This window comes from Sander vitreus, chromosome 1, assembly GCF_031162955.1.
Source record: "Sander vitreus isolate 19-12246 chromosome 1, sanVit1, whole genome shotgun sequence".
Classification (NCBI taxonomy): Eukaryota; Metazoa; Chordata; class Actinopteri; order Perciformes; family Percidae; genus Sander; species Sander vitreus.
In genome coordinates, this window is record NC_135855.1 from 5,544,646 (window position 1) to 5,558,660 (window position 14,015).

Below are 14,015 nucleotides of genomic sequence, written 5' to 3' on the forward strand. Positions count from 1 at the left end.
CTTATATAGGTGGGAAAGCCAACTCACTTTCATCCTAATATGGCATACTGCTCACCAAAGACATGTTGACAAATTCTGATCATCTGAAAGTGGCAGTTATTGCTAAAAGATATGGCAGTTATTGCTAAAAGATATGTTTTGTAGTTTGTGTAAGATGTGGGCTTTGTTTCCAACTCTCTGTTCCCAGGCAGGAGCAGATAACACATTTTAGCAGTCAATGATATAAAAAAAAGGTCAAATTGATCAATTTACTGTCAAAAACGTGTATAAAAATTAGTAGTCCCAAGGTATAAACGGCAGAAAGGCATGTTTTTATTTATTTTTTAGGAAAGGTTTTAAATCCCAGACCTAAAGCTGAAAAACTACAACCCGTTCACAGTTTCTCAAAAATGTTGCCAGACATATACTGTATATTTTCGGAATCTTCTCATGAACCACTTGTACTAAGGTCACTACATTTACACAAAATACAATTTACTGCAGATGCATTGTTGTACTTGCACAACAACATAAGGCACTTAAACAGTAATGCCTGAGAACAATGCTCACCCAAGTAGGATATTTATGAATTTTACTTTTTGCTAACCTTTTAGTGTCTGACCACCTGAAAATTTCTTTACAATTTGTTTTTCATTTGATAGGTCACAAAGGTGATTGCCGCTTATGCCACCATTAATCACATGTTATTTATCAATGTTAAAGATGAACCAGGTCAGATCTTTATTTGAAGGGCCACGCACGATGAACAACAGCTAGGCTTTCAGGGTCATCAGGTCTCAGAGAAAGGTATATCTGTGTGTCGGTTATGGTTAGCATTATTGTACCTCAGCAAAGCTAACATTAGGGTTCGCTGACAGAAACTCAGTCTCTTCGGACTTGGCTTGGGAAACGGAGGGTTGTGGTTCAAGTCCCTGTATGGACCAAGTATGGGTTGTTGACTGGCAGTGTCTGGAGAGGTGCCAGTTTACCTCCTGGGCACTGCTGAGGTTCCTTTGAGCATGCCGTGCATGCCACTGTACCATGGCTGACCCTGTCTGTTTTGTGTCTTGTGTAAGCTACATTACATGAGATACATTTCAACTGCCAAGTACATGTAAGTAAAAGTCAAAAGTTTGCTGAGACATTTTCACAAATCTTCAGAGGTGTAATTACGTAATCACGTGTAATTACAGCATAAGGCAACCTTTTATTCATGGTTAGAAATTACTGATACTGTAGGGATCAGTTATAGGTTATTGATGAAATCTACTTTTGGGTTGCTAGGCCTCTAAGGCCTCTAACTGAGCTTTACACAACCCCTCTGTGTGGTTAGAATTAGAGGTGCAGAGTTGTGAAAGCCTTTTTGTGTTTATATGACTTCTTCAAATTGTGGGCACAGTTGCAATATGTGTTTGCTTTACACACAGTCTTGCAAAAAACAGGAAGAATGACTATTTGAAATGAAGCCTAAATTAAAAAAAGACAAACATTGTCTGAGACTACCTTAATGACAACATTACATTTACTTGAGTACTGTGCTTAAGTACAATTTTCAGGGATTTGTACTTACTTATTTTCATTTTTGGAACATTATACTTCTACTCCACTACAATTTGGAAGCCAATGTTGTACTTTTTACTCCACTACATTTATTTGATCATGTTAGTTATTAGTTATTTTGTTCAGAGGAAAACAAAATACTAATAAAATTAATGAATTATGATATTATGGTTTAAGCTACCCAGCAGTATCTAAAGTAGCTGAAATTAGCCCCAATTTACCAGCTATAATATGAATGATGCTTACATATCAATAATTATAATCCAATAATATATGTTAATTGAAGGGCCATTCTGCAAGATGAGTACTTTTACTTTTGGTACTTTAAGTATAACTTGGTGCCAATACATATGTACTTTTACTTAAGTTAGTATTTCAATACAGGACTAGTATTTCTACACTGTTGTATTGCTACTTTTGCTTTAGTAAAAGATCAGAGTACTGGGGCGCCTTCATAGCTCACCTGTTTAGCGTGCGCCCCATGTACTAAGGCTCGGTCCTAACCACAGTGGGTGGGTTCGATTCAGACCTGCGGCCCTTTGCTGTATGTCATCCAACTCTCTCTCCCTTCAGCTGTCCTATCAAATAAAGGCCAAAAAGCCCCCAAAAATCATCCTTTAAAAAAAAAACTCCACTGTCAAAAACTATCATGAGATTTTGTTATTTTCATCTTTAATCTAACTGATTCTTCAACATAAAGACTAGGCCTACATTTTATGTCATTCAAAAACATACTTCAATATATTTGCTTCTCACTTGTTTCATTAACAAACACATCAAATTAACTAAATGTTGTAAAACAACTAAAATGAATTAATTATTAACTACATTAAAAATTGCTGAAACGATTGAATAGTTTCTAATACAGAATGTATTAAACCTGACAATTAATAGTTTCACTTCTTGATTGTCAAAAGGTTTATGTCCATATCATCATACGTAACCCAATCTGCTGCAACCACTTCTCATCACAATTAGACATTTCTAAACAGAGGTAATGTGGCTTTGTCTTGTGACATGTAAGATGTAACATGTATTGATGTAAGAACGAGTGAGGAAAATGTCTCAGTATTGCATGTTTTGCTCTGTATACTCAGTGGTGGAATGTAACTAAGTACATTTACTCAAGTAATGTAATTAAGGGCCGAGCAGCGAAATCCATGTTCCCATGCATACTCACCAAACTTTGCAGCAAGTCCAGTCCTATGCTAAACTTAAGCAGTGCAATTTGTGTGCTAAAAGTCCTGATGGTGGCGTTACAACAGCCATCTAAAATTCGAAACTTTGCAACAACGTCGCAATTCACGTCAAACTGTAGCCTCAGTGGAGAAGAAACTATCCTCTGCTTTTGCCAGTAACAATTTTGAAGTCCATCACTCTACTTTGAACGACGAACGCCGTGCAACCAGTAACCAGTAACATAGCTCAAGCATGGCGTTCGGCTGGTCGTGCCTGTTTTCCCAAGATGGCGCCCGCCTGTATACGTGAACGGTACAGTCTTTCTGAACTATCTTTTTAATAAACTGTCTAAACACTTACAAAGTTCTCAATGCTTCGGTTTACATGTAGGGACCCTCGTTATGCTACCGTGGAAGTGTGGTGCTATTTTGAGCCTTGTTAGTGGTGTAGAAATAGCGATTTCTTTCTACTTTACCCGTGCCCCGACAACTAGCGTTATAAGCTAATTAGCTAGTTTGCGATAAAACTGGTCACATTCGATTAGCATGAAAACAGATCCCAGAGAACGGTCGACTCGGTACACATGTGTTATTAACCCCTAGGTTCATTTTGCGCCGGATTTCTCCTTTAATGGGAGTACAGGAGCCCCCCAGGGCCGTGTAAGTTTACCTGTCCTTTTCACTTTCTACACAGATGAGTGTAGAAGTTTTTATCCAAATAATCATGTCATTAAATTCTCAGATGACACTGCAATTTCATCTCTGTTGAAAAAAAACTGTGACCTGTCTTATTACTATGGAAATTCAAAAGTTTGTGAATTGGTGCGATGATAACCATCTTGTTGTAAACGTTTTCGGACACTGAAGAGATGGTGTTTGACCCTCGGGGGGGGGGGCGGTAACCACAGGCCTGTGGTCATCCACAACCAAACCATCACTCATGCCCACTCATATAAATATATTGGTGTTTATATTGACAAGTCACTACCCTGGAGCACACATGTCGATAGCCTCTGTTTTTGATGTATTGGGATCTCCATTAGTTGGGGCCATAGCCACAGCTATTCTTCCTGAAGTCCACCCAAAACTTGTGCAGCTATACATAATTACATTAAAAACAACCACCAAACAAAACAACATTCAATACATCACAGAAAGAAAAACAACCAAAATAATAACAAGACATAACAACATTCAACTCAACTCAACACAGGACCTAGTTTAAATTATTCACAGAATGTAGAAATGAGATTATAACATTAATCACTGATAGTCATAGGCATGGCATGGTGTTCCAATTACTCATGGCTATATATATTATGGTGTTTTCCCCTTTGTTTGTTCTTACCTTCTGTTGCAGACTACAACGACGGTTGCCTTTATTCTTAGTTCATGGTGTCGATAAAAAATGTATGTTGATATTTCATCAAGCAGTCCTCTGAAGAGCCTAGTCAGTTTCCACTCCTGCATTGTTGGGTTTATGGGTGATTTCCTGTGTCTAAATACAATTCTGGCAGCAGAGGCTATCCCAACCATCAGGACTATGCTTTTTGTCAGGGTTGGCGTTTCTGTTTTATCTCCCAAAAGGCATAGTCTTGGAGATATTGGCATGGCTACTCCTGCCCATGTCCCTAAGAATTCCAGTATGTTGTGCCAAAATGGTTTGACCATAGAGCATTCCCAAATGAGATGCAAAAAGGTGCCATGCAGAGTATTTATGAACAGGCATCTTTGAGATGAGACAATGTCATTGTTATTGATGTCTCATGTTGTGCACACAGAATATGAGCTGTTGCCCTCAGGTAAGAGGTTTAGAGTTCGTCGCTGCAGACTAAACCGATTCAAAAACTCATTTATTCCTGTGTCTATTAAGCTCCTAAATAGTTGCAGATATAAGCCAGAACAGGCCCGGCTTGGTGATGGGGATTTGGGGATTTGGGGATTTGCGGATTTGCGCTTTTGCCCTCTTATTGTTGCGCTTGTCATCACTGCACTGATATTTATGTTTTTATTATTTATTTTTTGAGTAATGTTTAACTATGCACTGCGTGACCATAAAGGTCATATTATGGTTTGTTGTATTGTATTTTATCATGTTGTACATGTTTGTGTTTTTTAAAATTATTATTAGTATTATTAGTATTATTATTATTATTATTATGGCTACAGCGAGGGTTAAGTGCCCAAGACAAATTTAACAAGTTAGCGAGATTCGCGCAACGTTAGCCAACAAATTTGTAGGAAATAAACATTTGAATAGTAATTTCAGCATTCGAATAGATTAAGATTTTTTTTCACTATTCAAACTATATTTGACTTTCAGAATACATTCCAACAGCCCTAGTTGCTAACACATACATCTTTCAAATGTGTGTCCGAACCATATGTGACTGATAAGCCTGTGAGTTTAGCAGATTATTTAGCTTTCTCAGTAACCAGATAATCCATATTTGGGCTCAGTGACGCAGCTGAACATGCATAAAAACCTGAAGTGAAACGTCAGCTGCATAAGTCCACAAAAAAGATCCGAGGTGAGTTCAAATGTCTGCAGCAGAATGCAGTGGAGAAGTGTGCACTTTGTTTCAGTGTGTGAACCCTCAGCTGTCTGTATTTTGGTTCAACCACTGTATCTTTCCTCTGAGTGAAAGCTGTAGCTGAACTTTCTTGTTGGAATTTCTTGTTGTGTATTTGTGTAAGTATAGAATAGAATAATGTAAAAGACTAAAATAAAAACTCTAAATAAAAAAACTTGTTAGCTGTTATGGTGAGTGTTGGTACACTTCTATCTTCTCAGGTCACAATAAAACAAACAGACACAGGCTGAGGTTATGATGTGAATAAGCATGTTTTATTTATTAGTATATAATCAAGCTCACAAGTAGTTATTTGTGTAAGTGTACATTTGTGATGATGTCATTGGACACCTCATTTCTCATTAGGACAGCATGCAAGCTAATTTGATCAAATTCTAAATAAAAGCACATTCGTTAAGCACAAGATGCATTTCTGGTGTTGCTTGTACAACGTTGCATCAGTTTGCCTCATTTGCTCTGGATTTCCTGTTGGAAAAAAAGAGGGAATGTGTTCAAAAATATTGAATGAATATGTGTACATGTGCAAACACACAAACACACACACACACACACACACACACACACACACACACACACACACACACACACAAGGGCATACGCATACAGGTACAGTAAGACACTTGAAGTTGAGTAAAAAAAAACTGAATTCTGTTTTTTTTCAGCTTTGTTAAGGAGACCATCTTAAGCCCTTTTCTTTGTTTCTTTCTTTTTGTACAATTCTTTCATTGATTTTTATGCCTTCCACCGCACAGTTTTGCGAACAAACTCTTACTAACTTAAGGAAGCAATTTCATAATGCACTAATTTACAAATAAACATGCACTGTATATCATTGGTTAATGTCTGGTAGTCTCACATTGCTAGACCTATCTCCAAAGCGCTGCGGAGTAAGGTCTGGCCCCTCCACACATAAATTCCTGGATTAAACCAATCACCATCGTCTCGGGCGGAGCTAAGCTCGGCAAAATAGTCTCAGGAAGGAACTTGTTTTAGTCAACGCATTCTCATGTTACAATAACAGTTATGCACACTAAAACATATGATATCATACGAAAACTAGGAGACCGCTGGCTGGTCACGTAACTTCGGCTACAGAGCTCCATCACGCCGAGCGGCAGTTGCTAGTTGTTTACCCAAAACAGAGAGCTCTGGGACACTGGCTATGCTGCTCCGTACGCTGCTCTGTTGTATCAGCGGTAGTTCAACTTTTAATTCTGTTACGGCAAAAAAAGAAACGTGGAAATCAGTTGCAGTGCTTAACTTTTTGTAGCTTTTCGGACGTATGGTTCATGAGAACAGGCTGATTATAGTGGAACATTTACACCCCACAAAAGAAAATGCCACATACAATATTAGTGTTGGTTGAATGAATTAATGAACTGTTTACACAACACAGTGACGTGAGCTATATAAATTAGCTGGATACATGGTTAAACCTCATTTGCTCTTACCAGTGTATCGTCGCGTGTATTTTATCCCTAGCAATCCCACCAATTGGTCCCAAAATGTCCCAGTTAGAAAGTAAATACCGTAAACATATTCTTTGTCAATCTTTACAATCATTTCCTTAAAGGAACCAAGCATGCCTGCCTTGTTGCACGGTCCAAAAACTTGCCATTTTTAGCGTGTAGCTTGCTAGCTCGAAGTGCAGCGGAACAGACAGCCGGAACATCCACCACCCAATGTTCTGGCAATTATTCTGGAAATGAATTGTCATCGATCCAGACTAACAGTCTGACTAACAGGAAACATGGATGCACATAATTGAAGCTACCTAGCATAATTTCAGGAGCAGAACAAACACGCAAACACGCCTCTTCCAGTATTTTATGAATACCCACCTAACCCTCTCTTGTCATTCGATCTCGTATTCTGTGCCCCTCCCTCCCCTGTTTCTTTTTCCCTCTCCTTTCCTTTAGGTTCTAGGGGGGGTCTGTCGTGCCCGGGTGCTACGGCGGATTTCCTACTGAAATTTCCCTACAATGCAGTCAACAAACGGAGTACTACAAGCAACTGCCTCGCACACCAATCATCTTTCATCAATAAATACTTTAAGCATATCAGGTCAATGGTGTGGTCTTTGCTAGTGAAATGTACATTCATGTTTCCTGTCTTTATCTGACCTATAACGGCAAAATGCCAAAAAAAAGAACAAAAATGTATGATTAAGAAAATGAATTAATAAATAAAAACTACTAAACACATAAAAAGAGGGAAACTTCCATCTGAAGACAGAATTCACAGCATAGATATAGAACAGTATATGATTCACAGCTAGGTTCAACTAAATGGTATTATTATACTTAAGTTAGATCACATAGAGGATAGCGTGAAGCATGTTCAGAACCCACAACTTACTTTCATTTCTAGAGGAAGTGCTTTCTTTGCACAGGTTTCAGGTGACGTCTGGAAGCAGTCGAACCTGACATGAATTCAGAAAGAAAGCAAAATCTGTAAAAGCTGCTTGATTCCTATACAGTACTACTACAATGCACATGAACATGAGTATGTTTTGACCTTCCTAGGTATCTGTTCAGTCTGACCTAGTCTGTCAATTTTATCAGTAGAAAGACTGCATGAGAGAGTACTGTTGGTAGGCGAAAAGCCAGGAAGGAAGACAGGCGAGAATGTAGTGAGAATGTAAGTAAACTCAGAGAAAATACACTGCAGATAAAGAAACAAGTATATAGGAAGTTATTTAGTTAGGGAGATGGTAGGCTATATGGGTAAAAAGGTACGTACTGCATTCATACAGGCGGTTCACCCGAAGGATGTCAGTAGGACTCATCTGGGTGGCTCTTCCAATGGCTACATTGTTGTCAGGGATGGGAACGATGGTTGGCTGCCTGTTTCTAGAGAAGGCAAACCTATGGTGCAAATACACAGTAGTGATGAGAGGTTTAAACTGTACACCTGTACTGTTGAATAACCACGAAAACCTGATGTATGGATCCATACTGGGCGTGAAGAGATTGTAAGTGATTTAGGGACAAAATCCACAGTGCTTGTTCCTTGTAAAAATGCATTCTAAAGTTAATCTAAAGCTACTATTGGACTTTAACAGTCTGAGTTCCAGACAAATCAAGTTATAGTCCTTCTAGTACATAATCCGGGGGGGATTATGTACTAGAAGGACTATAACTTGATTTGTTTGTTTGATATGTTTTCATGGACAGTGTTTGAGACTGTCGAAAAACGCCCAGTTTGTTTTTTCAAGCAGCAATTACAACTCATATTTACAGGTTTATAGTGACACACATAAGGAGGTAAGTTGGGGTGGTGGGTCAAACAAACATTCAAAGATACATTCGAAAATAAAAGCAAACAGTGAGTTTTTTTTACTATATGGAACAAACTGAGCTTCGTAATGTAATATATGCATATATATATATATATATATTACATGATTTCATAGTTGCATAATTACATTGTCGTTGTATATTATAATTAGGTTCAGTGAGTGAATGCTACCTTGTGTAGTGCATGACAGAGCCGTAGTCATAGGGAGTGCCAAGGTTCCTTGTTTTGATCTTCCTGAAATTGTGCTCCATTCCTGCAGAAAATCACACAGCTTGATTAAATGTTTTTATTACAGCTTGCCAGCCAAAATGGCTGAAAAGTGCAGTAAGTGAAATAAGTGAATAGTTATATCTGCAGGAACCTGCATGTCATTATTTCTGTACACAAGGTTGCTCATTCTAGAGGTCTTCAAAAGCATATATTTCAAGCTGTTCTCACAAACAATTTCTAGACATAGCTACGAAAAGTAAAGCACTGTAGTTTGTATGTATTCCACGTATTTAATACTGCATGCATCACATTGACGGCTGCTGTGTAAGATTGATATGGTCCGCATAGGGACATAACTGTCATGTAACTAGTCAACACGTGACCGGCCAATGTTAGTTAATTTTGTAGGATATAATACGAATTGTGCATAAGTTTCGTACGATATCATATGAACCCGTTCATGAGAATGCATCACATAATTCACATTCCTAGCTACTGTATTCCAGCTACGATGATATGATAAAGTTATATTTATGTTCATTTATTTGTACGTAACATTTTTCACTTAAAAGTTCAGAGCTTAAATGTCATAAAGGCCAGTTGTCTTAATTGTTGGTTGTTGTATCATTGGAAAAGCATTACTAAAGCGCCATCTATAGTTGAACATAAAGAAAGTCTGTAACTCGACCCACCACGCTCGACGTTCTCCAGCAGGATGCGAACATGCTGGTCCCTGTCTGACCGAGTCTGTTCATGGTTGAAGCCCAGGGCGTGGAGCAGCTCGTGTTGGATGATCTGCCGGAAAACACAGCCCTGGCGCATCAAAGACACTACCTGGCCTCTACCACGACGCCCAACAAATGAGAAACACCTGAAAGATAGAAGTAAACCAAACGTTTGACTAACTAAGATATTGTTTATACCTATACTTATATTGTTTAATATTACATCTAGAGAATGTGTGACGTGCACCAACAACACCAAAACAAATTCCTTGTATGTGTTAAAAACCGTACATGGCAATAAAACCCTTTCTGATTCTGATTCTGAGTGTATTCGTGCAGTCATATGTGATATGTGCATTGTGTGGTCCATACCCTCCGCGAGACTGGATGTCAACAAAGTCCTCTTGTCCGTTAGCCAAGGGGGTGAAGCGGATGCAAGTGGACTCAGCAAATGACCGCAGGCCTTCGACGATGGTTTCTCTCTCTCGCGTGGCTTGACATTAAAAAAACATTAATTAACAGTTTGGTGGGTTTTTATAATATCATCTTCTAATTCACTCTGCCATTGCATTGAAAGGGGACTTTAACCCCTTTTACTACACAAGTAGACTACTATATTACTACTACTATTCTAGTACTACAACTACTACTGCCGAGACTGTCCTCCCCCAAAAAATTCTCCCAAAGATTGTTTGTTCAAGCAGCAATTAAGAGCTATATTTACGTTTATAGCAACCAGCTCTCCAGTATCCGTAGTAGTTATGGCGTGAGCAAAGCAGAACGTAAGGTGATAAAGTAAGTAAAATGTAGACACTTAGGTAGGTTGAGGCAGGATGGGGTGGTGGAAGAGTCAAACAAACCCGAGGACTTTCACCCAGGAAAGCAGGGTTTGAGTGCCCATTTAAAAGGAGAAAGTGAGGTTGTTGTTTTTTTACTTTTATGAATTTGGCTTTGAACGATTTTAACCCAAACCACGTTTTCATAGTACTTTCTGAACCTTACCAAAGTGACCATTTCACTAAGTTAAAAAAACGTGTTGAAAACCTGCACCTTCATGGTCTAAACCTTGACCGACATTTTCTGTTTTAGTATTGTGCACGGAAAACGCTGCTGTGGGTCATATTAGAGGGTTGGAACAAACAGCCTATATCGTCGTATGGTTAGTTGTTTGGTCTATAAAATGTCAGAAAATGGTGAAAAATGTCCATCAGTGTTTTCCAAAGCCCAAGATGACGTCCTCCAATGTCTCATTTTGTCCACAACCCAAAGATATTCAGTTTACTGTCACAGAGGAGAGAAGAAAACTAGAAAATATTCACATTTAGGAAGCTGGAATCAGAGAATTTTGACTGGCTGAATGACTCAAACCAATTAATTGATTATCAAAATAGTTTGGGATTCATTTAATAGTTGACAACTAATCGATTAAAGGTGCAGTAGGTAAGACTTATAAAACTAACTTTCTGTCATATTTGCTGAAACTGACCCAACGTTCCAGTAGAACTACATGAAGCAGGTCATTAAAAATAAATCTGGCTCCTCTGGCACCACCTACTCCCTGTTCAGATGCACCAATCAGGGCCAGAGGGGGTGTCTAACTGCGTGTCAATTACTGCTCATGCACACGCATTCATTCTCCCTTGTAGGGGGAGGGGCTTAGGAGAACGTTTTGGGCTTTAGCAGAAGGGGGGAGGGACTGAGAAGTTGTCGATGTTCACATTTTTTGGCTGAGTCCTGGATCTTCACAATCCTACCTACGGCACCTTTAAGCTTTGCAATTCTATTACTACTATACTACTATAGTGTATATCGATGACAATTAATTTAGGGGATTGCTCCGGTGCCGCCAGTATATCCGCCAGATGTCCCTCATTTAGGCCGGATGTCTGTGTTTGAGTTCTAAACTCTGGTGGATTTGTGAGCACTATGGTTAACTGCTCCTCAGATCTCTGCAGGGTAAATCCAGACAGCTAGCTAGACTATCTGTCCAATCTGAGTTTTCTCTCGCACGAGTAAAACAACTTTTGAACGAGCACGTTCCACCAAAACAAGTTCCTTCCAGAGGCTATTTTACAGAGGCGACGTTGCTCCGTCTGACACTTAGCGCCACCCAAGACGATTGTGATTGGTTTTAAAAAAAATGCCATAAACCAGAGCACATTTTTCTCCCATCCCGGAACGCTGTGGAGGAAGGTCTGGCAATGCAAGACTATACTGCTACTACTACTGTCACTAGATTTAAAACTGCTATTGCTACTATTACCTTTACTGCTGCTACTTCTACTATTCTGCTACTACTAGGCTATCATTTACTGCTGAATACTGATATAGATGCAAAGCCAAGTCTTCAGTACTCACAGTACTGGTTGGAGATGCGGTAGGGTACGTAGACGTTGCCGTCGCTGGCTTTAGGCCACAGGCAGCCTCGTGCTGTGCAGGGATCAGCGTTCTGTAGACCTGTTGGCACTGCTATGTCTCCAAATAACACCAGAGGGTCATCAAAGTTCTTTCCTGCAAAATGACATCAATCAGATCAAGTAAATGTTTTCATCTCTTTTTTTTTTTTTTTTATTGTACTGCATTTTATTTTCTTGATTAAACTGCTGTGTTAAAAACCGGTCAAATCTGGGTCTGATATAAGCTCTTCTTCCACAATGCAGTATCTCTGCTGTATACTTTCAGGTATGTACTGTAACACCAGCATTATTTATTATTTATATATTTAGGGTAAGATTATTATTATTGTACATTTGCCGCTGGAGGGATAATGTCACCAAAGGGAATGAGTAAAGCAGTTGCAGTGGAGACGAACATACCGAGATTAACATTGGCCTTCTCCAACAACGTGGACACACTGAAATCGTCATCTTCAATGGTGTTGCCTGTAGAGTAGAAACAATTTGGTCATGTATCAGTTACACGATGCACGACTATATATTATATCTGAAAAGTAGCCAAGTCTTTACCAGAGTTCTCCTCACGCTTTTCAAAGGAAGCCTGTAAGAAAAAAAGAACAACACAGTGTAAACATTGGTTAAATACAGTTGAATGGATCTGGAGCCACTGAATTCAAATGTGAAAAGTGGCTTCTAAGTTCAGATAATAATAATAATGTAATAACAATGTCTACTTTATTAATCCCGCAATATTACAATGTTTTTCACTCTGTTGTTATTACACACAGTACACACAGGTCTGTATTACACACACATGCTCAGTACCTATACATGCAGTATATACATAAAAAAAATGTTTACCTTGCATTCCAGGGCTTCCATTCAATTTACCAAAATATCTTCATTACCATGTCAGTTTCCCCACAATTAAATAAAAAAAACAATACCACAATACTGTTCATTGAGCATTGTATTGATCATTGTATATTATTGAAAAGAAAATGTGTACTGTCTTAGAATGTAATATAATCCACAAGGAATAAAAAGAATGACAAAATCACATTTAGCTTTTTGCAATTTTACAGAAGCCCTGAAAGGCAAGGTGAAAAAAAAGTGTAATTATAGTATATAATTATATAAGTTTATCTTGTATGTATGAGATATTATTTTTAAAGTTTATCTACAACGTAGGAGATATTTCCTGTGTACTGTAGGAGAGATGAAATTAGGTTTTGGCCAACTTTGCCTGCATTTTCTTTCAGTCTATTCAAATGTAATGCAATCCACAAACTACAAAGTACTAAAAGAAAGACATAATCACATTTTGTTATTTGCAAATTCATGGAAGCCCATGAAAATAATGCATGTTACATGTCAATCTCCTAGGAGATAAACTTCAAGATAATGTTTCATTTGTAAGAGGGAGATATAGGTTTTGGCCAACATTGCCTGCAATTTCTTTTTTTACCTTCCCATTTTACAATTTACCAATTTTTGTTTATTAACAGTTTCCATATCAATTTCCCCACAATTCAATTTCAAAAGTTCCCCGATACTGTACGTTGAGCATTGAGTGAATACACTGCTGATCATTGTATATTGTACAGGCAATTTTCAGAATGTATTACATTTCATTTGAAATTGTGTCATAGAAAATGTATTTATCTAATTATTGAGAAAGTAAAGTGTCTGTCTGTGCATATGCATGTAAAGTATCTGATGAGGTTTACCTGTAGAGTAAAACTGTGGACAGAGAAGAAGAGGACGCTGAGCACAGCCGCCTGGAGCATCATGGTTATAGGACAGCAGCAGCAGACTCAGAAAGAACCTGGGGAAACACAAGTGTTCTCACTTATATAGGTGGGAAAGCCAACTCACTTTCATCCTAATAGGGCATACTGCTCAAAGAAGTTGACAAATACTGCTCTACTGGAACTGGCAGTTAGAAAGAGACAGTAGTTTGTGCAAGATGCAGGCTGTTTCCTGCTGTCTGTCCCCAGGCAGGAGCAGATAACACATTTTAGCAGTCAATGATATAAAAAAAAGGTCAAATTGATCAGTCGACTGAGCAAA

General features: G+C 38.5%; 1 protein-coding gene across 1 annotated transcript; it reads right to left on the minus strand.

Moving 5' to 3' along the window:
• Positions 1–5,543: 5,543 nt before the first annotated feature.
• LOC144518909 (low choriolytic enzyme-like) lies at positions 5,544–13,770 on the minus strand. Its single transcript, XM_078251822.1, has 10 exons — positions 13,673–13,770; positions 12,513–12,543; positions 12,363–12,428; positions 11,905–12,057; positions 9,919–10,039; positions 9,514–9,692; positions 8,783–8,864; positions 8,054–8,178; positions 7,670–7,733; positions 5,544–5,776 (listed from the first exon to the last, which is right to left on the minus strand). Exons 1-9 carry the CDS (start codon positions 13,733–13,735, stop codon positions 7,678–7,680), a joined length of 876 nt encoding a protein of 291 aa, XP_078107948.1. The 5' UTR covers positions 13,736–13,770; the 3' UTR covers positions 5,544–5,776; positions 7,670–7,677.
• Between the last annotated feature and the right edge of the window lie 245 nt (positions 13,771–14,015).

Excerpts from the sequence above, each read along its gene's own strand:
- LOC144518909 (XM_078251822.1), bottom strand. The coding sequence starts at position 13,735 with ATGATGCTCCAGGCGGCTGTGCTCAGCGTCCTCTTCTTCTCTGTCCAC. Across the intron at positions 12,429-12,512 it reads AAAGCGTGAGGAGAACTCTG|GCAACACCATTGAAGATGAC; the intron begins GTAAAGACTTGG and ends TCTACTCTACAG. Across the intron at positions 7,734-8,053 it reads GAACCGCCTGTATGAATGCA|GTTCGACTGCTTCCAGACGT; the intron begins GTACGTACCTTT and ends AATTCATGTCAG.